This window comes from Xiphophorus couchianus, chromosome 4 (assembly GCF_001444195.1).
Source record: "Xiphophorus couchianus chromosome 4, X_couchianus-1.0, whole genome shotgun sequence".
In the NCBI taxonomy this organism is placed as follows: domain Eukaryota; kingdom Metazoa; phylum Chordata; class Actinopteri; order Cyprinodontiformes; family Poeciliidae; genus Xiphophorus; species Xiphophorus couchianus.
The window spans coordinates 33653165-33677539 of record NC_040231.1 but is presented as its reverse complement, the minus strand read 5'-3'; the positions used below and the strand labels follow the sequence as shown (position 1 = coordinate 33677539).

General features: G+C 40.2%; 2 protein-coding genes across 4 annotated transcripts; one reads left to right on the top strand and one right to left on the bottom strand.

The window, feature by feature from the left end:
* The first annotated feature begins 635 nt into the window (after window positions 1-635).
* znf414 (zinc finger protein 414) lies at window positions 636-7547 on the top strand. Of its 3 annotated transcripts, none has more exons than XM_028014907.1 (6): window positions 636-889; window positions 1823-1844; window positions 1970-2086; window positions 4701-4806; window positions 4878-5341; window positions 6959-7547. In XM_028014907.1, the coding sequence occupies exons 3-6, from the start codon at window positions 2053-2055 to the stop codon at window positions 7126-7128; spliced, it is 774 nt and encodes a 257-aa protein (XP_027870708.1). In that variant the 5' UTR covers window positions 636-889; window positions 1823-1844; window positions 1970-2052; the 3' UTR covers window positions 7129-7547. The 3 variants fall into 3 exon arrangements, with proteins under 3 accessions (XP_027870708.1, XP_027870707.1, XP_027870709.1); XM_028014908.1 differs by lacking the exon at window positions 636-889 and adding an exon at window positions 1251-1722; XM_028014906.1 differs by lacking the exon at window positions 1823-1844.
* Window positions 7548-10010: 2463 nt separating this feature from the next.
* On the bottom strand, window positions 10011-23579 carry mtch2 (mitochondrial carrier homolog 2). The gene is made up of 13 exons (XM_028014905.1): window positions 23424-23579; window positions 22682-22766; window positions 19418-19524; window positions 18782-18808; window positions 17866-17922; window positions 17126-17183; window positions 16980-17031; window positions 16841-16900; window positions 12651-12744; window positions 11515-11562; window positions 11365-11432; window positions 11222-11297; window positions 10011-10391 (listed from the first exon to the last, which is right to left on the bottom strand). The coding sequence occupies exons 1-13, from the start codon at window positions 23508-23510 to the stop codon at window positions 10305-10307; spliced, it is 906 nt and encodes a 301-aa protein (XP_027870706.1). The 5' UTR covers window positions 23511-23579; the 3' UTR covers window positions 10011-10304.
* Window positions 23580-24375: the final 796 nt, after the last annotated feature.

Below are 24375 nucleotides of genomic sequence, written 5' to 3'. Positions count from 1 at the left end.
TTATTCTGGACTCCTGCTCATGTAGGTATTATGGGGAATGAAAGAGCAGACAAGCTGGCGAAGGAGACAATTAAACAAGATGATATTGTTATGCAAATAAAGTTATCTAAATCTGAAGGTAAAAGTATAATTTGGAAAGAATGCAAGAAGATATGGGAAGATAGGTGGGTAAATGAAATTAAAGGAAGACATTTATTTAGAATACAAAAAACAGTCGATGTAGAAAGGATCAGAGGATTAAACAGGAGGGAAGAGATAATTATAAATAGAATACGAAATGGGCATAGTTTCCTAAACGGAACTCTTTTTAAGATGGGGAAACATCTTACTGGTTTATGTAGATGGTGTGATGAAGTAGAAACAGTGGAACATGTTTTGATTAAATGTAGGAAATACGAAAGTCACAGAAGATTATTAAAAACAGAACTAGGTGTTAGTAGGGAATTGAAATTTGAGAAGGTGATCGATCAGCTGAATAGTATTGAGGGGAAAAAGAAGATTTTTCGTTTTTTAAAAGACACTGGGATTTTTAAGAGTCTTTGAGGAGTAGGTGGTAGGAGTCAATAGAGGGCAGTAGTGCAACATAATTGGATGCAAGCTGCCGTTAAAATCTAAAGAAGAAGAAGAAGAAGCCAATAAAAATAAATAAAGAAGAACCTGCAGCAGAAGAAGAAGCTGTTTAACCATTTGTTGGGAAACATAGGGTTTATAGAACTTAATATTTTCTGTTCTGGGACTGAAAACTCGGAGTTTATCCCAGATCCACGATCTTCTTGTGGCTTTCACCCCATCGTCTTTTTCTCGTTTTTCCTTCCAACTTCTTTTGTTGTCTCTGAAATGATGTCTCCAGGCGAAACTGTTATGCAGTCCTCTAAGAATGAAGACGGAGGTTTGTTATTTCACTTTACTCCAGACGGGTTTACTGTTCTGTTTTTGCTGCCTTCGGCCTAAACTTTGCTGTGCTTCAGTCGTTAGCAACGCAGCTAACTGACTAGCACAGAAACATGGGGAAATAAGTATTTGATACACCGAAGATTGATCAAGTTTCCTCTTGTAGGTGTGCAATGTTTCATCGCTTTCACCTCAACTCTAAGGGACGGTATCTAAAAAATTGCATTGTATGATTTTTAGATAATGTTTTTACATAATAATAAGTATTTGATCATCAAACAACCAGCAGGAGTTAACCGTCCTACCCTCCACTCATTACCTGGATTAATTAAACCTGTTTGAACTCGTTACCTGTATAAAAGACACATGTTACTAAGGTAACCATAACGCACTACTCCATCATGGGTTAAAATCCTACAGTGTATTTAAAGTTTCCAAGCTCGTGTCCAGCCCCGTCTGAATTAAGATGACCATCTGGACAGACCAGATTAGGCTTGGAAAGGTCATGAGGTCAGATGAGACCAAAACAGAACTTTCTGGAATGAAGTCCACTCACTGTGTTTGGAGGAGGAAGAAGCATCCCAACTGTGAAGCAAGGGGGTGGAAGCATCATGCTTAGGGGCTGACTGTCTGTAAAGCAGGCAGGATGGCTGCAGTGTACTGAGGAGAGGCTGGACGGGTCATCTGTTCAGAAACAGAACATTTGGAGGGAACTAGCAACAGGCCCTGAAACCTGAGCAATCTGAAGATCAGTATGCAGGAGTGGACCAGAACCACAGGAGACATCTGACCTCTGACCTGGAAACAAAAGGTTCTGGAGCAAATACTAAGGTCCATTTATCTATTGTAGTAAATACATATTTCTTGCGATAAAATGCGAATTATTTAAAAATCCTACACTGATTTTTTTAAAATTTATTTTTTTTTGTAGATCCTGTCTCTTCAATGTTGAGGTGAAAATCAGACCTTTCATCTGTGGAAGTGGCTGTTCAGATACTTATTTTCCGACTGTATTGAGTTGAACTGTGCCAAACAGTCAGCTCACTTCACTACCTGTCTATTCTATTCTATTTGTCAGCGTTGGGAACCAGAAGACGTCTGTGTCCGATTCACGGCTGTAAGCGTGTTTACAAGGAGCAGAGCGCTCTGGAGAGTCACATCATGGACCACGAGAGCCCGGCTCAGTCCCTGCCTGGTGAGCCCACAGTCTGACTTCTTCTTTTTCCAACAACTTAATTTGTTGTTAAACAATACAATTGCAAGTTTAAACAAAGAGAAAATGAAATAAGTGAAAGGTTAAGGAAGAACGAATAAAAAAAAATTGTTCGTTCAGTATTCATAAGCATAGTGCTAGAGGTTTTCCATGAGTTTCAGGTCCTCTATCATCTTGAAGATATTAGACTTAGATTTAGACTTAGACTGACTTTATTGTCATTTTGCATGCACAGGGTGAATACAGAACGAAATTTCGTTGCATACGGCTCAGGACAGTGTTTTGAGGTTCCAATGTTGTGAGGTTACTCCAGAATAAAATAAAATACAGTATAAAATATGAATATAAATCTAAATATAAAATATAAAGTGCAGGACTGACAGTAAAATAGAAGTTATTTAGCTATGTACATGTGCAAGGTATGAAGTGGAGACTAGTTTTTGAGTGCAGTCCAGTTAAGAGTTCAGCAGTCTGATGGCAAGGGGAAAAAGCTGTTTCAGAACCTGGTGGACCTGCACCGGATGCTGCGGAACCTCTTTCCAGAGGGCAGCAGGGAGAACAGTCCATGGTGGGGGTGTGAGGGGTCACTGATGATGTTTCGGCCTCGGGACACGCAGCGCTGGGATGAAATGTCCTGAATGGAGGGAAGGGGGGCCCCGATGATCCTCTCTGCTGTCCGCACCACTCTCCTCACGTTCTTCCAGTCGGAGGCGCTGCAGCCTCCACACCACACAGAGAGGCAGCTGGTCAGAATGCTCTCTATGGTGCTTCTGTAGAACGTCTTGAGGATGGGCGGGGGCAGGTGTGCTCTTCTCATCCTCCGCAGGAAATACAAGCGTTTCTGTGCCCTCTTGACCAGAGACGTGGTGTTCACAGTCCAGGTGAGGTCGTTTGTGATGTGCACCCCCAGGAATTTGGTGCTGCTGACCACCTCCACAGCCGAGCTGTTGATGAGCAGTGGAGCGTGGCTGGGCCGGTTCTTCCTGAAGTCGATGATCATCTCCTTCGTCTTGTCAACGTTCAGGATCAGGCTGTTGTCTCTGCACCAGTCCACCAGCTGCTCCACCTCCTCTCTGTAGTCCAGGTTGTTGTCGTCTCTGATGAGGCTCACCACCGTTGTGTTGTCCGCGAACTTCACGATGTGATTGGTGGCGAACCTGGGGGCGCAGTCGTGTGTCATCAGAGTGAACAGCAGAGGGCTCAGGACGCAGCCCTGAGGGGAGCCTGTGCTGAGGGTGATGACATCGGAGGTGTGTTGTCCGATCCGGACTGACTGAGGTCTGTCGGTGAGGAAGTCTAGCAGCCAGTTGTGCAGGGGGGTGCTGAAGCCCAGGTGTCCCAGTTTTTCTGCCAGATGCTGTGGGATGATTGTGTTGAACGCTGAGCTGAAGTCCAGGAACAACATCCGCACATGAGTGTTCTTCTCCTCCAGGTGAGCCAGGCTCAGATGTAGGGCGGAGGAGATAGCGTCCTCAGTGGAGCGGTTTCGGCGGTAGGCAAACTGGAATGGGTCGAATGTGGTCGAAGATATTCACAAGACTTTTTTTTTCATACGTTTCGTCAAAAAGAAAGTGCACAGTTCTTTGTGGAAGGCAATAAAGTTTGATGTAGATTGAAGAAATCTATTCTTGTGTATAATAAACATTCCTAGAATGACAAAGGTGTTAATTATCAGGCCATGTAGTTTTTTTTGATAAAGCCATATACATTTTCTATTTCTAAATTTGGAATCTGTATGTATTTAGATAACCAGTAATGGAAATCTTCCCAACAGGCATTAGCAAACATACAATGATGAGCCCATTGTGGAGTGATTTCTGACGGGGTGCAGATGATTTCCTTACAACTCTTCTCATTATGTTTCACTATGTTTTTCTGATAGATCATGTATTTTGAGGTTCCAGCATCTCTCCAACTCTGTTACATTTTCATTTTGTTCTTTATTTTCTTTGGTCAGTTGAGGTATTATTTTTCTCTTACAGTAGCTTTGCACTTTGTGATATTAGATGTATCATTTTCCACTAGCTTAGCAATGCTAGCTACCATTGTGGAGGTTTTTGTCAACTCCTCCTCAAAATAGTCAATTCTTGCAGTCAGTTATTCAGTTGCTTCAACCAGGGTCTCATTTGACTTGTCCTGGGTTGTTTTCATGTTAATAGGTGGAGTTGATGGTTTGATTGGAGTAACGGGGATTTCTCCTCTAACCAGAGGGATTAGAAGTCTCCATTGATGCATAATCATGGTTTCCCAAACTAGCTTGATTTGAGGTTAGCTTAGCACCAGCTTTTCTGCTCACCATGTCTTGCTTCTCCTAGTCTAAGTAACTCTGGAGTAACTACTAATTGTTTGGGTTTTTTTGCACAAAGTGGAGGAACTTTCTTGAAGACACTCACCTTCCATTAGTCTAATGTATTATTATTATTGGTATTATGTGCAAAATCTGGGGCAGTAGGGTGCAAGCTCATAAGAGGGCGTCTACTTGCTCAGCCATTTTGCGGTTCCTCTCTCCTGTGGTTCTGAATTGACCCAGGAAGTGTTCTCTGAGTTGACCCAGGAAGTGTTCTCTGAGTGGCTGAAGGCTGTTTCCTCCCTCCAGGTAAGAAGCTGCTGTGCTCCACCAGCGGCTGTAGTGCCTCCTTCCCCAGCATGCAGAAACTGATGGAACACACCAGACATCACTACAAGCCTAACATCTACTTCCAGTGAGTTGAGTCTAACAGCTGACGTGTGGGGGTGTGTGTGTTGGAAATGACAGTGTTTTCTGTGTGCGAAGGTGTGAGAGCTGCCGCACCAAGCTGCGCTCCTACCGGGGCCTCCTGGCCCACCTGCACACCTGCTCCAAGGTGCCGAGGGCCAAACCAAAGGCTGCGGAGCCGGTGGCCCCCCTGCTGGCTGCTGTGGCTGCCTCCAACCCAGTCCCCAGGACCTCTGAGCTGGCCCCCCCACAGCTGGAGTCGGTGTCTCCACAGCAGGCTCCCATCCAGACCACATCAGTCCCCTCTGCTGTCCCTGTGCCGGACTCTGCTGACCCTCCTGTGCTTGGGCCCCCCATGTTGACTCTCCAGGAAGTCCCCCTTCCCCAGCGCGTTGAAGCCCCCCCACAGAGCCCTCTCAGGGATTCAGCCACTAAGCTGCCGGCCAGCTTCAGGCCCATAGCTCCCAAAGCGGCTGCAGACCCGGCTGCTCCAGGATCAGCTACTCACCCTGCCTCCGCTGCTGTCTGGAGGAAGAATCAAGGTGAGCCTGTCTCCATGGTAACAAACACAAAGCTACTGTGCTCAAAACACATGTTCTGTTTTGAGTGTCTAAAATAATTTTCTCTTCATTTTCCATCTTAGATTAGTGCTGAAAGTTTTCAATAGTTCTCCAGTCATATGTCCAACAGTTAACTCCAACATTATTCACACCCTGGCAGATTAATGAGGTTTCTTTTGACTGGAAATAATCTGAATGTTTTGGTCTCACTAAGCCAGAGAACTGAGCATTAGGGTGGTGGCCCAGAGGTGCTTCAAACTCATCTCCAAACATCATTTATCTAAACATCAGGAACTGGCAAAAATCTGCTCCGCTATTAGAACAAGGTGTGATGACAGAAATGCAACGAATGATTTTTTAAAATTGAATAAATAACTTTTAATATGCATAAAAAATGTACTAATGTAAAAAAATACTTTGAATAATTATTGTTCCCCTCACATTGTTATTTTCAGAGATGCCTCTTATTAGCTACAAACTTCTTGGTTAAATGAAAATAACTTCTTTCCACTTCTGCCATGGGTGTGAATAATTAGGGCCTTAAAAGGAACCTATTGTACAAAATTCTCCTTCTGCATGTTTTTTGTCTCCATCTGTATTTGTACTGCCTAGAAACAGTCCAAGCGCAAAAAACACCCAACCGTGTTGTGGGTGCAAGTTAATGTTTTTTGGTGGCTGGAAAACAAGCTGTTTCAAAATCATCCCAATTATTAAGTCACTGCCCTGTTACCTGGCAACCCCAGCAGAGCCCAGGCCCTCAGCAAACCAAGCGGAGCCCTGCTAACTTCATTATTGGAAGACAAGCATGTTGACTCAGCTGGTTTTACTGCTGTACAGTGGCTGCTGGAAAAGAGGTGTTTTGTTGTTGACAACAGTGAAAGTGTTCTCCCAATCATGAAGAACAGATCTACATGGCTTCAGTTTATTTTTAAAATGTGTTTATATCAACATTTTGGAATGTTGGATTAGGAAACATTGATGCAAATGGCAAGAGTCAAAAATAACCTTCTCCGTTTTGCAAAAACTTTTACACTCTCTTGATCTGATTTCTGTTGTTCTGAAAGAGAGAATTCCTTAAAGGGGAGATGGAAAAAGTGAATGCTCCCATCCTGTTGGGTCTGTTGACAGTGTTCAGCCACATTGCCAAAGAAAACTAGTTTGCACAAATCACTTCACAACCTACTTTTTTGAAAACTAACTAACGACAGTCAGTCCGACAGTCCACAGCAGGACTGAAGGAAGGTTCTGTCCCACCATTTGTTACAAAGCTGCAGGTGGAACATGACACACCATCCAGAAACCACTGCTGCGTGCTTGATGGTAGTGCAGGAGGCTAGGCAATCTATTTTTATGTGTATAAAGTGTAAAGATGTAGGGGGCATGGCCAGCAGCTGCTTATTTAAATACAAGTGACAGCTCACTAAAACGACTCATTCTGAAAGCTCAGAATAGGCAAAACTGAGCAGACTGAAATCTCATTATCTGAGAATGGTTTTGTACACAAACTGTAATGAACATGTCTTGTAGAGTATAGATCTATCCTAATCTGTTCAAGGAAGAATTATAGGTCACCTTTAACTGTTTGTCCTTTTGCCTCAGCTGTGTCGAGCCACAGACGTGTCCTTTGGGAGCACACCAGGGGGCGCTACACCTGTGTCCAGTGTGGTCACACCGTAACCAACCGCAAGGAAATGACTCAACATATCAACAGTCAGCACCATGGCAACAAGTCTGGAGAAGAAGCAGGAAGTTCTGTCCCCAAGTCTTAGCTCAGGTTTTCATCAGTTCTACAGCTGCGTGAGGAGAGGCGGGGCTAATTCAGACAAAAACCTAAACATCTGCCTGATCACCGTTCACATGGCTACGCTGACATCAGTCAGTGAATATTGACTAAATGTAATTCTTACTGCTTGAACTCCAAAAATTTACATTTAAGCAAACTGATATTTAGCATTAGATCTGATTCAATGTTAGTAATTGACTAATACATAATGCAACAACATATTGTGATCATTATTTTCCTGGTAATAAATAACATGTCTTGGTTTGGCTCCTAACTTCTACTTTTGGCAGTGCATTGTCTGGTGTAAGGAAGGTGTAATATACCTTTAAGAACATCTGCATGAGACAGATATTCTTATGTGAAAACATGTTTAAATACTGGCAGTAAAAACAGACTTAAAATCTGTTCCATGTTTATTATTCTTTGTCACTTTTCTTTCAAGTCATAATCAACATTGTGGTGTGTGAACCATGGCGGTACGTTCTGGTGTGTACTGCTGGTACTCATGTCTGTCTCCCATTATGATGCTTTAACTATACAGATCCACATGTTGGAGCAGTTCTATTCTTTCCTCTGGTTCTGGATGCAGTTTAGCTTGAGGGATTTATTTTGTTTCCCTTGTATGTGTAAAAACAAGTTTATTTATGTTTTTTTACAATAATTAGAAGCTTTTTAGCACCTGAAAAGCTTAAAACCTGAGCTCTAACCTAGAGATACACTGATCTGATATTAATATCTGTCTGATATCTGTCCAATATCGAGAAAGATTCTAGATGGATCCTTGTGAACAGCTCAATGCCGTGAACGGTAGAACTCCAGCTTCAGTTAGTGACTTTGTTTTGCACAACTTAGCTTGCTTATGATGCTCTGTACCAGAGGTGGTGCTAGATTTTGTTCCCATCATTTTGACTGACAGAGTCAAAAAGAGAATCCATCATATTCTATTTTGTCAAATTCTAATTGATGTTGACATAGGCTCTTTAGCCACAATTTCTATGCAGTTTAGTTAATATTCAACGAGCTGAACCGTGAATGCAGATCCCATCACACATGAAGCAGATGAACACATATTTTTCTCCTCAGTGTCAAAATACACTGACTGTGATTCTATTAAGTTATAAATGAAATTAAATGAATCCATTTAAATTATGAGCACTTCACCTGCTGTGGTCTGAACACACAGCCTCACAGCTTCCTCCTGGTTTGCATCCGGAGGAGAAATCTGCTCTAGTTTTCATGTGAATTTATTTAGCTCCACATTATTTTGTCTAAAAACTCCCTTCAGTTGAACGGTGTCTGAGCAGTTAAATTGCATTTGTTGTAATGGCATGGCTTCATATCACTCAAGCACCTTTGAAAATATTAATGGAAGCTTAAAGGTCAAAACGTCAACCAGCTTCTCACCCCCGTATTATCCCAACTGAACAAAATTGGTGTCAAACATTGTGATACATTTGTGCTGGTATGTGCAGTAAAACATTTCATTTGTGCTGCTATTGTTTCCAGAGGTCAACCACTCCGCACTCCTTTTTCCAAAATGAAACAAATTTGGTGTCAAATTGTTTGTGTAGCAAACGTTTGTGTTTGTGCTGCTTTTGATTTGAAGATATTGATGATCTCTGGAAACTTTTTTATAAATATCTTTAAAATGATAGTGGCACAAAGTCTTACTGCACAAACCAACACAAATGTTTGACACCAATTTTGTTAGATTTGGACAACTTCTCCCAGGTTTTGTTTGAGTGGCCTTAGGAGTTAATGTTGCCATGGTGAGCATTGCTCATGTCATTACTCGGCTTTAAAAATGTGATTTATTTGCGGTGTGGACACAGTGTTTTATGTGTATAAAGTGTGAGTGTAAACATTTTATACACATGTTTACACTCACACTTCAAATCTCCAAACAGAAAAAATAATTTCCAGATTTGACAAGTTGTTTTTTCAGAAAAAGTTGCTAAAAATGCCTGGAAAGTCACTAAATATAGCAAAAAAGTTCAAGTTAGAAACAGTGCTTCTTTTATGGTGACCACAGCCCTGACACTCAGAGGGCCTTTCAGTGTCTCATCACTCCGCCCACTTTGCTAGAATTTTTCAACATTTTTCTCGGGCGGGGTTAAGCTTCACACAGGACTTTAACTTTTTTTTATAAAAGTAACATACTGCAGCTTTATTTATTTAAACTGCCACTTTGCTGTGACAGTATGGTATGAAACAATTTGTGGGAAAAAAAAAAATCAAGTTCCTCTGCCTTCTCCCAATCAAGAGCCAAGAGGAGGGTCTTATTGCTGTCAATCACACTCATGTACAGGGCTCATCCCTCCTTCACCTCCTCTGCCCTCACACCTTTGCTCCCTGCTATGCTGCAGCTTCTCCCTGACAGCAGAGCCTGCCATGAAGGCTCAGGCTAGTTACCATGGCCACAGATGATGGCGGAGTAACAGTCTTCCTGTTTGGCAAGTTGTTTCTCGCCATTAGCACATTTAGCGGTGAGTATCTGTGATTGGCTGACAGCATTAAGACACTCCTGGCTCTGATTGGTTATTTTTGGTCAGGGCACCATGGGAACGGTACATTTCTTAGCTCAGGCAGGAGGTGAAGGAGCTTGATTTTTCCACAGATTGTCTGTCTCATACCAAACTGTCATGACATTCTGACAGTTTTAAACAAGCAAACATTTTTTTTTTTATAAAAGTCACATATTGCAGTTTTAAAGGTCTCACTTTGGGAGATTAATAATAATCTGGCTCTAATGTCCCAAGTTTATTGAGGACAGGAATGTTTTGGAGTGGAACATTCAGAGTCTGCTGTGTTCAGAGGCTCCTCCAGCACTCATTAGCTAACATGTAATTATTTACTGTACAGAACAGCTGAAGTCAAAAAAGGGTTTTATTTGGGTCAATCAGAAGAAATTTATACAAGCACCTGACTACAGAGTTAAGTTTTTCTCTCCATCCGTCCACAATCAGCCTTTAGAAACATCACTTAAATAAAGGTTGGTCAAAATGAACGACATTACTTCAGATGGTGAGAGGCGGGTAAAGCAAAGACCCACAGTAAACAAAGCAAGATTAAGTGCCAACAGTTGGGCGTCCTGATTAGACAATGTTTTTTATTTTTACAGTTTGTTTCATTTTATTATTACAACTATGTGAAACGGGGTTTTCAAAAAAATCTCTTCTCATCAACAACATACTTCTTTCCAGCAGGAAGCTTCCGGAAAAACAGGCTGTTGCCTCTGCCCAGATTCCCCTGAAAGAGAGAGCAGAGAGATGATTCTGCTCATCGGGTCAGAACCAAACAGGAGGAAAGCTTTCTTTCCAGCAGAATGTGGAGGCTGAATGTTTTAACGATGGCTAGCAAATTTTGCTGGACAATAAATTATACCAGAAGTGATGGTGTTAAATGATATTGTCGATTTGAGACTATTTTCAATTAATATAATGGTAATGACATAATAAAGCAAGAACACATTCTCAGCAATCAGTAAACTAGTGAACGTTTAACAATGGAACTGGAAGACATTTTAAATATCCAAAATAAATAAAACAACAGAATCAACAAAATTAATTATAAAGTGTCTGTAACTGACCTTTTTTTTAAAAAAAAAAAAAAAGGCTAATTGAGACTAAACACCAAACTGGAGAATTTGTCATCCAGTTTTTGGTAGATGCAAATGAAAATTATTGAGCTCTGCGATTCATTTTTTTACTGCTTGTTGCGACAGGCCTAGAGATGGATACATGGAGCAGCTGATCATGGCTTGCCATGATTATTATTTGGATGTGGTGGGAGCATTCTGGGTATTTATACTACTTTACATATGTGTTCAGTGCAGTCCATGCAGCTGTGCTCTCTTTCATGTAAATCGGAATAGGTGCAGACAATTATATATATACAGTATATATAGATCTATAGATATATATATAGATCTATAGATATAGATATATCTATATCTACATCTATCTGTCTATATACATATTCTTTCTTGTGAGCTGCACATTTCAAAAGTTGTTGAGTGCGGCACCCTCTGTGATGCAAGGGCCCCCAGCTGCTGCTGCATGTTGTGTTACAGCTCTTACCTCCCTGCTCAGGTGCTTCCAGCAGTCCACCCAGGTGGGGTATACAGACGCATAGGGCGGCATGCCTCCAGCCAGCCTGACAGGACGACACATCAGCATCTCATCTGATCTGAGATATTTCAGCAGCTAAGTTGCCAACTTACCCGCAGTTATTGACAGCCATCAGGTGGGACACCAGAACAAAGGGGTAGGTGAGCATACTTGCGAAGAACTGGAAAGGCAGAAGAACACACACATGCACATTACTCTCTGCATATGCTGCAGGCATGTTCTGCAATATGTGTTATACTCACCCCGGTCACCGCCTGAGAGCAGTTCCTGATCTCTCCTGTGTGACTCATCTGGAAAACACAACAACTGGGTGATGACTTAAAGAACCACCTCAGCTGATAGCAGCTCCATGTGGAACCGACACGGCTGCTCTCAGTGCAACGCTGCACTCCATTGGACGTGCATCAACAACATGTTTTCTTGCTCATGTCTGTTCAGAGTGCTAAATGACCAACTAACTACTAAAACCTGAAGCAGGTTTTATGAAGCTCTCCAAATCCAAGATTAGAGCTCAGATGTTTGGATTATAGAGACAGACACGCCTGTAGAACTACAGCTCTGTTCAAACTAAACTAACAGTCTGCCTTCATGTTCCACCAGACCTCTAACTGGACAAATGTCCATCATATTATCCAGGACGAGGAACGTGTTGACAGGAAGTGATGACTTTTTGTTTTTATCTGTCAGGAATAAACATAGGATCTGCTTTCAGATTAGGAATATCAAATTTGTTTATGACTTTATATTAATATGCAGCACTAAAGGAGAACATTTCATTTTCACTGACTTTAATTAGGCCTGTAATGATACATTTTGCTGGATGATAAATTGTCCCAGATGTTATTGCAATAAATGGTAATATTGTTTTGAGATCATTTTAAGTAATATAATGGTAATGCAAGAACACATTCTCAGAGGTCAATAAACATTTTAACAGGGGAACTGGAAGACATTCTAAAATATCCAAAATAAATAAACTAAATTAAATGAGTTGTAAAGTCTCTAAACAAAATTGTACCAGACTGGAGACTTTAGTCATACAGTTTTTGGTAGAAACAATAACAAAAAAATCATGCAAATGGAATTTATTGAGTTTGCTTAAATTTCATGTGACATCATGTGATTTATTTATTGCTTATTGCAACAGGCCTCAATTTAACTAACGTCTAAGCTTTTTCTAGAAAGAGAGCCAGAAAAACAGCTTTGATTACTTGCCGAAGGTTAAAGTTAAAGGTCCTTATAATGAATTATTTGTGTATTTGTGAGTAGGATCTCTAGCTTGTAATCAGGCCCTTCGGTGGCCTTAACCTTTCCAACAGCAGTAAACGCAACATGTGATTCTGTAGATAATGTGCTGATGCGATGCAGAGCAGCCTACCGAGTCATCGATGGCGTAAGTGTTGATGACATGAGCCAGGAGGTTGCAGATCCATAAGGACAAGACGTCAGCCAGCAGGCGAGGGACCAGACCACTGAGGACACATTCAATGTACATTTCAACTGAAATTACATTTACACCATCTCAAAGCACATATTAACAAATTTAATAAACGGAGCTATTCAACGTAAACGCTCATCAAACCTGCTCAAGTGTACATATGAGCTGAGTTAGTTCTGTAACGGTCCACTAAAGTACTGGTTCGGTCCACTTCAATCAGGTGAAACGGACAGAAAGTGGATTCTATAAAATTGATTGGAGATTAGGTCTGAGCTTTTATTTTTCAAAAGAGCTAAGCAAGTTTACTGATGGATTCTACAACAATAAAACCACTTCAATATCTGTGTTTAAGGATTGTTGACTCACTTTGAAAATAAAAAAGGTTGTAAATCACTTTGGAGTTGTTCTGATATGCTAAAGTGTACCAGGTGTTCTTGAATGCCCCATAAAACCACGATGCCTTCTAGGTTCCAAAACCAAACATTTACAACAAGGGCTGTGGGTGGTAACAGGTGATTTGATTCTTGCACTAACTGCCGACTTGATTGTTTGAAAAAAAAAAAAAGTGCTTTATTTCTTGTAAAAATATCTACAAAATTATTATTAAAAATCTCTTACAACTTAGTTGAAAACAAAAGTTAACTTAATCTGACATTTCACGTTCAAAAAGTGGTAAAAAAAAAAAAAATCATGTTACAAAAACCTCCCATCATCACACCGGACATTTGCCCAAATGTTAAACCTCCAAAAAACACCTGGTGTGTTCTTAATTACTCAAATTAATGGGAGGGTCTAACAGTTACCAAAGTAATCCAAACAATTCCAAATATAAAAATTAATTACAGATTTTGGTTCTAAACTAACGTAAACATATTCTAACTGCCCAAGGAAGAAAACTAAAAATTGGTAGAAATTACAATTCACAAAATTTAACAAATGGCCACAACATCCCAGCCCCTAATTCATGTACAAGAATTACATCTAATATCTGCATAAGTGGCCATTACCAAATGCAATATTAATATTAACATGAGCAGACTTAGCTCTTCAATAACTTTCCATTATCAAAATATTAATTTAAAAACATCAACTTATGCAGTAGTCCATGTTATACATAGATGTTTTTGTAGTCCATATGTCCTCTTTGATAAAAAAAAATAAAAAAGCAAAAACAGTCAATGCTCCATGACTTCAAGTTATTCTTGTCCATGGTGTGTGTGTGTTTATAAAACAGTGTATGTAGCAGAATGAGATGTTCAGCATGTCAGTAAATGAGTATCAGTGTAAATGTAGAGCTAGAGGTTCCAGAACTTGGCTCAGTTGGAGGCAAATATTTGCTGTTCTCTATACAGCATATATATTTGTTGATCGGCTATTGTTGTTGTCTTTGACACACCATATAGTCTCTGATTATCTTTCTAGCTGCTAAATTAGCATGAGGGCTTCAGTACTGACATCAAAGGGTAGAAAGCATCGGACTTCTTCCTCTGTGTCCAAACTTTTCATGCATATGTTGAAGAATGAGCTTTGAAACATGGTTTTCATTAGGCAAAATTGCAAGATGATTTGTTTCTTCAGGTATTGCTGCTTTGCTCAGTCTGCCACCCTCTCTAAACACACCATCAGTAACAACAGGATCAAGCTTGTACAGATGACTTGACTTCTTCACTGCACTGGAGCTCAGGGCAGCTATTTTATAGCCATAATGTTTTCTCTGCATAAAGCTCACTATGGTTCAATTTGGACTTCAGCTGATCTTGGCTACTGATCTTGACTCTTCAGCAGTAAGAGCCATTAGGAGCTGAGCAGCCGCTCCTAACACACGTTTCAACAGTACACACTGTTAAAACGTGTACTCACACAGTTCTGGTTCGGCCCACCTTCCTGTCTCCACTGTAGCTGCATGAGAACCCTTAATGTTCCCAGACAGAGGTTAGTGACAGCAGGAAGTTCTCTCTGGTTTGTTTTGGTGTCACGTCTTAAACCTTCCCTACAGAATGTTGCATCGCTGCTCGTGGTTCCCCGCGTTAACCTTCAGCTGGTATTCAGGTAAAAAACAACACTGATCAGGTCCCAATGCACAGTGTGCACCCTACTCCCCTATGCCCCTCTGTGAAGTGTGGAACCAGTCGAAGTGCCCATAAGGGTTCGAGTTTAAAAGCGTGCAAAAATGTGAGAACTGGGACAGTACGCCTGTGTCGTAACTCCAACATCCAAAATGGCAGGTCTGGTTACTGTTTAGGCATTTATGCTGCTAAAAAGTACAACTACAACAAAACAAATTGTTTTAAATGTACAGTAAAGGTATTTTTGCTTTCCTAAGTCATTGTTGGAGGTATTTGTTGGAGCTCTACATTTACACATAGCTATTTGTTGGAGCTATGTGTTTTGTTATGACTTGTTGAATACAGAAAATTCTATATAATCACACATGTTCAGTAGAGTGAAACCAAAATTATTTCAATACTTTACTTTTGAAAACTGATTTTATTCTATTTTTTGCAACAGACAGCTTGCTCTGTGAACTTTGCCATATTTCGAAGATGGCAAAAAATACACATTAAAATGTACAAATATTCAATTTAACTGTCTGCCATTTGACTAACGTCCTAACAAAGATCAAGTTAAGGACAAACATACAACATAATCAAAAATAAAAAGACTAATTTAACTAAAATATCCTTTTTAAAAATAAACTATGAATGTTGTGATTTTATAGACCAAAAATGTTACAAGAAATTCACCAGGAACTCTGACATCAGTTTTCTTCTCCTGTGAGAAAAAATTTTTTTTTTTAAATCATGATGATATCTCTGAAGAAAATAAGAACCAAAAACCTTTCTATTCCACTCCCACAAAAAACTTATGTTAATTTCATAATTATGTATAAAGTTTTTCATATGACTTTCTGCAAAGAAATTCAAAATGACTATCAATTCCTGTGTGTTTTGTGACTGAGATTTTGAGACAATACACCTTTTTTTAATTGCAACTTCATTATTATTTTTAAAAAGATTTTCAAAAGTGGATATTGTACAAGAAATCCATTCTATCTTGAAGTTTTAATGTAATAAAATGTGGTTTTCTGGCAGGGGATGAAGAATTAAATTATGATATTAATGTAATCCTCTGGTTAAATTTTTATTCACAAATGCTGCTTTCTAAAAATCACCTCTATTTCTAAAGTGAAATAATTTTATTTAAGAGAGTGCTTAAACATTGCATCACAAAAGCCCAATCTATATATCAATATGTTAATATCTTAATTTAAGATCTGAAATTTGCCTTGCATTTGTAACATTTTGTTTGACTTTCCTCAGTTAGTTTGTCACTATTCTTTATTCTGGATGTCCCGACACACTTCAACATGAACGCACATTTGAAGGACATAAGGAGGAACGAGGGTGCGAGTATTTGGACAGGGCCACTGGGCAGGGCTGTACCGTTTTACCTCTGACCTGGTCAAAGGTCAACTGCAGATCAGATTATTTATTGATCACAGCAGTGTTAGTGCAGCACTGCAAAAATGATCAGTTTATATCAGTTCGGATGCAAAAATCGGTATCTTGAATAATCTTGTTTTAGTATAGATGATCTAAACATCAATTATTCTGACAACCTTACCATGAAGTGATCATATCATGAGAAGCTGATTGGACATTCTAACAAAAATTCAAAGTAAAGCAAATAAAAACAGATTTCATGTCCCACATCAGGTGAACTCTGTGCTAAAACAACCATAACTTCACATTGTGATCCCTTTTTCAATCCAAACTGTTCACAATGTTGGATTGTGAACAGTTTGAATTGCTCACAACCAAAACTAAATTGTGTTATGATATTCATCTCAACATCTGCCTGTTGAGATGAATATGTAGAAAACATGTTGACGGTGTGGTTGGGAGGAGGGCAGGGGGCACTGAGACCACCAGGTCACTTTTCTTCCATTCCTGGCTATCCAGAAAGAGTTTGCATTCCACTTTTAAATGAACTCTAGTGTTGGTATGAGTACAATGTGTTCAGACTACAATAGATAAAATGAAATAATAAATAAAATAAGTGAGATAAAAGACCTCTGCATAAAGGATGGGTCAAATATTTGAGGGTTTACCAAGCAACGTAAAACTTACGCAAAGAAGCCCCAAATGCCTTCTTCTCTGTAGATCGTAACAATGGAGTCAAGCATGCCGCTGAAACCAGAAGGAACACATGATCATGGAGAAACATCTTCTTATTATGACTGTTTCCGTCTGAAAAATCTGACATTACCTGTATTTTGTCTCTCTCCCAATGAACTGAACCATACACCTCAGAGTGATCACTGGAAGAAACGGCCAGTCAGGTCAGCTCAACATACAGACTAGTCCTCCATCTTATGGGCATTAAGCTGGTTCCAGCAGAGAAACAGGACCTACCGTGAAACGGGTGTGTGACGATGGTGGCACACGATCGAGCAATCATCTCTTTGGTAGTCTGTGGACAATTCAGGGCAAAAACACTAGGCTAATTACTGGAGAACGTCACTACAGTAAACACTGCTACTGTAAATTATTTCACAAAGAATACTTAAAAAACCAGCTAGAGCATCACCTTGCAGAAGCTAATGTAGAGTCTGAACTCCCAGACGTCAGTCAACAAAATGTTCAGAGGAGAGATTCAACCAAACACACTGCCTCAGCTGGTAACACGCCAAGATCAGGCCAAAATAATCGAACATGTTGAATATGAATATTTTAGATCAAAGCGGTCCTGATGTCCTACAGACTGGACCAGATCAGTCTTAACACACCATACACAGCAGGATTATCGTTACCATTAACTTAAGCCATAATCTTAGAATGCCAAACGTTTTAAGATTGTCGGAATGGGGAAATTGTGACAAAAAAGATTCTGCAGTATCAACTAGGCTTTAGTGACTCTGCTGAGCCTGATGGTAAATGAGTGAATCACTGCTGCTGGTCAGCGGTCAACCTGACCATACAGACTGATGTCTAGTGAGGTGGAAACAGAGGAGTTGTTATGGAGATGATTGCCTCTCAGTGAGTGGCTCCTTCATATTTTGACCATCAATGTTGGAAACTATGAGCTGGGCTATAATTAAAACTAAACTGAGTCAGTTAAATGAAGAGCTTGGACAGAACAATCCGAGTCTTACCTCTTCAGCAACACTTTTCAGAGCGTTCTCATCTGCTTTCGGCTTGCTACCTGGAAGCTGTACGTCACACACACGTTCACACACACAAACCCAACACACCAAGCATTATTGTTATGCAGGGAAGAATATGTAATGACATATGATCAGCAATAAGTGTTAACATCCAGGTAAAGCACATGTTCTACTGGGATTCACGTATATTAGAAGCACTTTGAAACTGGTTCACCTCCAGGTTTATCACCACTATGACCTCTACTCACAGCATGGATGTGTCTGGAAACGCACCGTTAATACAATGACATCTCATTTATCTCAGAGGGAAAATGTATCATTCAAGTATCTTCAAAGAGTGGTTGTGGATGGTGATGCTGTGGGCTGGAAGGATCTCCAAATTTGATGAAGTCTCTTACTGAAGACTACTGCTGTATCTCAGTCTCATGACCTTCATGTCATGCTAACAGCTCAATATCCAGGCAACAGAGTTGATGTTAAACAGAAACATGTCCGGGATGATGCCATTAGTTGCTTCCTTTTCACCTCCTCTGGTAGTGGGGTCAGAGTTCAGGTATAATTTGAACTTTTGAGCTGTTAATCAGCTGCTCCCAGTTGTATAACCCATACATTATTGTCATGGTTACACATCATAATAACGGCCCTGAACCAGAAGTCAGAACAGAAATCCTTCCAGCTGAACAGCATGGGTAACCAGAGGGAGTAACTGTCCAAACATTCAATGATTCCACCAGACACATAAGAACAAATGTCATAGAGCTGCTCTAACATGTTGCCACCATCAGAGGCATAAACTCCAAAAAGTGAATATTGTTATTATTGCTTCATAATAATCAACACTGCAGGTGAACTTATAAGTCTTTGGTTAATTTAAAGCTAGTCAGTGAAAGCAGGGCAGTCTTACCTGAAGTGAGCTCTTTTTCTGACATATCTAGAAGAACATGAAATATCATTAACACCACTAAAGATTAAAAATTACAGCTTTTTCCAACCTAGTAAAGTGTGGCATTAGTAATTTCAGCAGATGAAAGATGAGTGACAGAAAAGGCTGAATTGCTGTTAGGTCTGTCGCAATAAATCTAGTAATCGCATAATAAAATAAAACTAGCTCAATAATTTCCATTTGACTAATTTATTGTTCGTCTTTTCTCTCTTAATTTCTACCAAAAACTGGGTAACAAAAGTCTTCAGTCTGGTGTTGTGGTCTCAACTAGCCCTTTTCTTGAAAAACAATTTTGTTTCCAAAGACCTTATAACTTATTTTATTTTTCAGGTATTTATTCATTTTGGATATTTAACATGTCTTCCAGTGCTAAGCGTTCATTTGAATTTAAAGTTTATTGATCTTTGAAAATGTGTTCTTGCACCGTTTTGCCCTTACAATTATAGAATTTAAAATTGCTCTCAAAATAACAATATTGTTTATCGCATTAACTTCTGGCACAATTTATCAGCAAAATGTGTTATGGTGACAGGCTGCAGTTTAAGGTTTAGATGACCAGAATGAGTTTTACTGTGCAGCTGAAGTCTTCAGGCCTACCTGTCGAGCTGTGCTGTGAACAACGGTGCCTATGGCTCCGGCACACAGCCTGGGAGCAAGTCCATTGTAGAGTCCAGCCTTCCCATCTATCTTAATAATGTGCTTAGCTGCAATATAGAGAAAATGACATTATAATAGATTAGAAAACACATCAGACATGTGCAGAAACCTTAATGTGAAAACATGAACACGACTGAGCTTTAAAAATTATGAAATGTAAACTTTAGTAAATAAACAGAAAATCTAATTTCTGATAATTTTATTAAGCTATAGTCCTGCTGCGCTTAGAACAGGACCACATCTATTACTCGATATGTTTAGGGACGTAATTATGGATATATGTCAGTTAATTGGAATATGGCCTCTGATCAGGCTCATTTATCAGAATAAAAACTTGAATGTAATTTATGTGAATTTTATATAATACAGCAACATAAAGCAGAGAATAGCTGTGAAATAGAGAGAAATGGCTGGTTTGCAAATCTAAATCTTGTCATGAATTTCTCTCCAGCTCATGGAGTTGTTACGTTACAGAACCAGCTCCAGCAGCTGATCAGGTGTTACTTTGATTCGCATTTCCCCATCAGATACTGATTCCCCTCTGTTAAACTGGGGTGATGGGACCTGATGGGTGAATTTTAGTCATCAGGATGCGTTCCCCCAGTTTAACACAGGGAGAACTGTATAGGTGTGTGTGAATGTGACATGGATGATAGAGATATACATGTATGTACACACATATATACACACACACTCCCATATATATCCACACATTCACATATACACACATACAGACATACAGTACAGACCAAACATTTGGACACACCTTTTAATTCAATGAGTTTCCTTTATTTTCATGACTATTGACATTGTAGATTCACACTGAAGGCATCAAAACTATGAATAACACATGTGGAAATATGCACTAAACCAAAAAGTGTAAAACAACTGAAAATAGCCCTTATATTCTAGTTTCTTCAAAGTAGCAACCTTTTGCTGTGATTACTGCTTTGCACACACTCTGCATTTTCTTGATGAGCTTCAAGAGGTCGTCACCTGAAATGGTTTTCACTGCATAGGTCAACCTGCCCTGTTAGGTTAATAAGTGGGATTTATTGCCTTATAAATAGTCATGAAAATAAAGAAAACCCATTGAATTAGAAGGTGTGTCCAAACTTTTGGTCTGTACTGTATATACACACATACCCTCAAAATTACTCTATATACATCTATTAATGTCAAAACCGCCAGCAACAAAAGTGAGTACACCCCTTATTGACAGTTCCTACAGTGTGGTCACCATTATTTCCCAAAACTGCCTTATCTCTCCTGGGCATGGAGTTCACCAGAGCTCAAAAGTTCACCAGAGCCAGTGGCTCCCAGGCTGTGTGCCACTGGAATGATTTTCCACTCCTCCATGATGACATCACAGAGCTGACTTCAAGGCTTTGCGCTCCTCCACCTTCTGCTTGAGGATGCCCCAAAGATGTTCCATTGGGTTTAGGTCTGGAGAGATGCTTAGCTAGTCCATCACCTTTACCCTCAGCCTCTTCAGTAAAGCAGTGATCATCTTAGAGATGTGTTTGGGATCATTATCTTGCTGGAACGCTGCCCTGTGACCCAGTTTCCTGAAGGAGGGGATCAGGCTCTGCTTCAGTATTTCACGGTACAGATTGGAGTTCATGAAACGTAACTCCCTAACACCTGCTGCACTCATGCAGCCCCAGACCATGGGATTCCCATCACCATGCTTGACTGTAGGCATCACACACTTAACTTTGTACTCCTTACTTGATTGCCGCCACACATGCTGGAGACCAAACAAATTAATCTTGGTCTCATCAGAACATAGGACAGGGTTCCAGTAATTCATGTCTTCAGCAAACTGTTTGCAGGCTTTCTTGTGTACAGACTTCGGAAGAGGCTTTCTTCTGGGGTGACAGCCATGCAGACCAATTTGATGTAGTATGTAGCGTATGGTCTGAGCACTGACAGGCTGACCCTCCACCTTTTTAATCTCTGCAGCAATGCTGACAGCACTCTTGTGCCTATCTTTCAAACACAGAATTTGGATGGGATGGACGTGCACTGAGCTTCTTTGGACAACCAACGCTAGGTTTGTTCCAACTGGACCCTGCTCTTTTAAAACGCTGGTGATCTTGGCCACTGTGCTGCAGCTCAGTTTCAGGGTGTTGGCAAACCTCTTGTAGCCTTGGCCTTGGCCATCTTTGTGTAGCACAACAATTTGTCTTTTTTTTTTTTTTATCGCCCCACAAGGGGGCTCTAGTGTCCCTTTTTCAAAGTAGGCTGACAGGAAAGGAGGAAGGAGAGGGGAAAGACATGCGGTAAACGTCGTCGGGTCCGGGAGTCGAACCCGCGACAGCCGCGTAGAGGCTACGTTGCCTCTGAATGTGGGTCGCGCTAACCCCTCCGCACGCCCCACAATTTGTCTTTTAAGATCCTCAGAGAGTTATTTGCCATGAGTTGCCATGTTGGAACTTTCAGTGACCAGTATAAAAGATTGTGAGAACTGTACTACAAAACCGAGCACATCTTCTCTCTATGCACATCTTAAACCTAGTAACATTAACAAGTCACATGATATTTTGGAGGGAAAATGACAAGCAGTGTTCAGTTTGGACATTTAGGGGTGTACTCACTTTTGTTTCCGGTGGTTTAGATATATGGGTGTATATAGTATATAGTTATTTTGAGGGAAGAATAAATTTACACTGTTATATAAGCTGCAAAGACTACTTTTCATTATGTCAAAGTGTCATTTTGTCAGCGTTGTCCCATGAAAAAGATATATTTAAATATCTGCAGGAATGTCAGGGGTATATATATATATATATATATATATATATATATATATATATATATATATATACCCCTGACATATATACCCCTATATATATATATATATACATATATATATATATATATATATGTATACACACGGTGCCAGTTCTCTGGATAAGAGCGCGTGCTTCTTATGAGCGCTGAACAAGCGTATTTTGCCTCCTGGGCGGTGAGGAGACGCTGGGGAAACAGTATCTAACCCTCCAGACAGAACGTCACCGTACTCACATTCAGGCTGATTAAATGAAGAACGTCTGAGCAGAAATGTTCAGAAATTCACCTGGAGAAACACCTGAGCACTCACCGGCTTTGTAATAAGCGCAAAGACACATGATTATATAATTATACTGATAAGTCTTCAGAGTCAGTGTAATAAAGGTGAAAGGGAGTAGACAGGCTTACCATAAGCAAACAAACCCGGAAGCTGTTGGACCTGTCGGCCGAACAGGTTCCTGCCCAGAGTGGGAGGCAGCGGCTCATGTCCGACCTGCGGACAGGAAGTAGACTGTGATTAGCTGGTACACACTTCCTTCTTTTAGTCTCCCAACCTGTTGACATGTTGCTTCAATATTACGTTCACTCCACAAAAACACTAGAACCGTGTGAGGTTGGTTCGGTTCTTCCTCACTAAATCCAACTGGTTAGTTGACAGACATGTCCCTGCTGGGGGACAGCAGGACAACACGACGGCCAGGTTAGCTGTCAAAGCTAGTTCTCCAGTGTTCGCAGGTTTGTTCTAAAACAAACGGTCCTACCGACCGTTCACTCGTTTGTCTGTCCCTCCCTTCCATCAGAACCTAAACGAAGCAGAGGAACTCCGAACCCGACCCACGGTCTCCGGGGTTCCGCAGAGAACACCGAGTTTGACAACAGAAGGTCACGCGGACACCACAGGAGCAGAGCTGGAGCTTCTCCTGGACATCTTCCATCATGTTAGCTTCAGCATAACCAACAGTTATTTTATTAAATCCTCACAGATCAGCTTTTACACGACGAAGCTCATTTCCAACTGCAGAAGACATATTTAGCTGCGTTATTAGATCGAGGAGCCGGTTCGCTCTTCGGAACGCCAGGCTCTGAGGCGGAGCTTCTACTGAAAGACCATGTTGGACCGACAACTGGTCATTGAACATGTCCCACTTACCTGGATGAGGACTTTAATGTACATCACAGGGTGAGACAGGACGGTGAGCCCTGATCCCAGCAGGACCTGTCCGCATGTATCCGCCATTTTTGAATAGACGAGATACTCTCTTCTTACTTTTGGAACACTAATAGCAATTATTTTATCGAAGAATTGTGCTACCGCCATCTAGTGTTTAGAAGTGACAGGACGCCCTGCAGTGGGAGGAGAAGGCCTTTTCACTGGGCTTCGAAACAGAAATTGCTTCACAAATATGAATCTAAACGTTAAGGTGATAGGATGTGTATTGCTTTACATGTTTCAGAATTATGTATAAAAGTAAATAAAATAATAAATAATGAAACAAAGTTGAAATGCTAACTTTGTTGCATTCTATAGCACTCCAACAGATGGAGAAAGTAAGAGCACTCAGATATTCAGAGTGCAGTTTGTCATTAACTAATTAAGTGTATTACAAATACACTTTTTCAGAGAGTAGATTACACATTCTGATAGAAATTAATTATTGTTTCAAATTCAAACGATTCGTGTTTCTGTTATGTTTTTATGATTCCCTGCACACATTAAAAGGAAATGAAACTGCATGCAGATGATGCATGGGTTTCCCCACAACAACATAAAGTAAACAAATAAAAAATATGGTTGCAAAAGGTTTCTGTAGATAAAACATCATTTGACCAAACACTATATTTTTGTTGTAAAACCCAAAGTAAACTTCCTTAATTAAACAAATAATCTAAAGCAAACATTGTAAAATTATTATTTCCCAATAGTTTACAACATTTTTATTTGATGACACATCTTGCTCGTGAAAAGAAAACATTTATCTTTAAGGAATATGTTGAGAGTATTCATATTTAGTTAACAGGTTTTCTTAATGTTGTGCTTATACAGCAAACGTTCTTTTAGTTTTAGTTCTAATGTAATTGGATATCCACTTGGCATAAATGCG

What these genes read in the sequence shown, in the direction of transcription:
- znf414 (XM_028014906.1), top strand. Translation starts at nt 838, where the DNA reads ATGATGTCTCCAGGCGAAACTGTTATGCAGTCCTCTAAGAATGAAGAC. An exon ending in CCCGGCTCAGTCCCTGCCTG is followed by an intron (nt 2,087 to 4,700) that starts GTGAGCCCACAG and finishes TCCTCCCTCCAG; the next exon opens with GTAAGAAGCTGCTGTGCTCC. An exon ending in AAGCCTAACATCTACTTCCA is followed by an intron (nt 4,807 to 4,877) that starts GTGAGTTGAGTC and finishes CTGTGTGCGAAG; the next exon opens with GTGTGAGAGCTGCCGCACCA.
- mtch2 (XM_028014905.1), bottom strand. Translation starts at nt 23,510, where the DNA reads ATGGCGGATACATGCGGACAGGTCCTGCTGGGATCAGGGCTCACCGTC. An exon ending in GGGAGAGAGACAAAATACAG is followed by an intron (nt 16,901 to 16,979) that starts GTAATGTCAGAT and finishes TTCTGGTTTCAG; the next exon opens with CGGCATGCTTGACTCCATTG. An exon ending in ATGGCTGTCAATAACTGCGG is followed by an intron (nt 11,298 to 11,364) that starts GTAAGTTGGCAA and finishes TCGTCCTGTCAG; the next exon opens with GCTGGCTGGAGGCATGCCGC.